This window comes from Phaethon lepturus, unplaced genomic scaffold, assembly GCF_000687285.1.
Source record: "Phaethon lepturus isolate BGI_N335 unplaced genomic scaffold, ASM68728v1 scaffold36763, whole genome shotgun sequence".
Classification (NCBI taxonomy): Eukaryota; Metazoa; Chordata; class Aves; order Phaethontiformes; family Phaethontidae; genus Phaethon; species Phaethon lepturus.
In genome coordinates, this window is record NW_010531806.1 from 32,995 (window position 1) to 33,490 (window position 496).

Below are 496 nucleotides of genomic sequence, written 5' to 3' on the forward strand. Positions count from 1 at the left end.
GACCTTTCACAGGCCTTGTGCACAGAGATGATTCACACCTGCCATAATTTATTATGGAGTAAATGTCCACTTTTTTGCAAGATCTCTGGATTTTCTCCACTGTCCGTTTACATTCTGCGACATCAGCTGGTTGCCAGCGGGAGGTTTTGAGGTTTGATACTTCAAGTTTTCCAGAGGATGAATGTTCTCCTGAATGTTCCTTTTGTTTCCACAAATGAACTCTGCTGAGAAATTCCCTGTATTCAGACAGCATCTACAATTAGCACATCTGCCCTGTGTGGAAGGCCACACTCCAGAGACCTTCTGAGGTCTGCAGATACCAGAGGATCTCATGAGATAAACTATCCAGCCCTTCCAGCATGACAGCAAACACAACAAAAGAGCAGCACCATCCTTAGGGAAATTCTGACTCTTTGACAATTGGAACTGGTGGGTTTTTATGGTCTATTGGTTTATAAATAAAATGGAAATCTTTCTTGCTTTCACTCTTCAGCAG

At 42.7% G+C, this 496-nt stretch overlaps 1 protein-coding gene across 1 annotated transcript in view; it reads right to left on the reverse strand.

The window, feature by feature from the left end:
• Positions 1-394: 394 nt before the first annotated feature.
• Positions 395-496, reverse strand: part of RIN3 (Ras and Rab interactor 3) — a gene marked incomplete at its 5' end in the record, with an annotated part of 2,426 nt that continues 2,324 nt past the window's right edge. Inside the window, 1 exon segment of the mRNA XM_010284675.1 lies at positions 395-496. This exon segment is cut by the window's right edge and continues 21 nt beyond it. Within this exon segment, the coding sequence (XP_010282977.1) occupies positions 395-496 (102 nt within the window).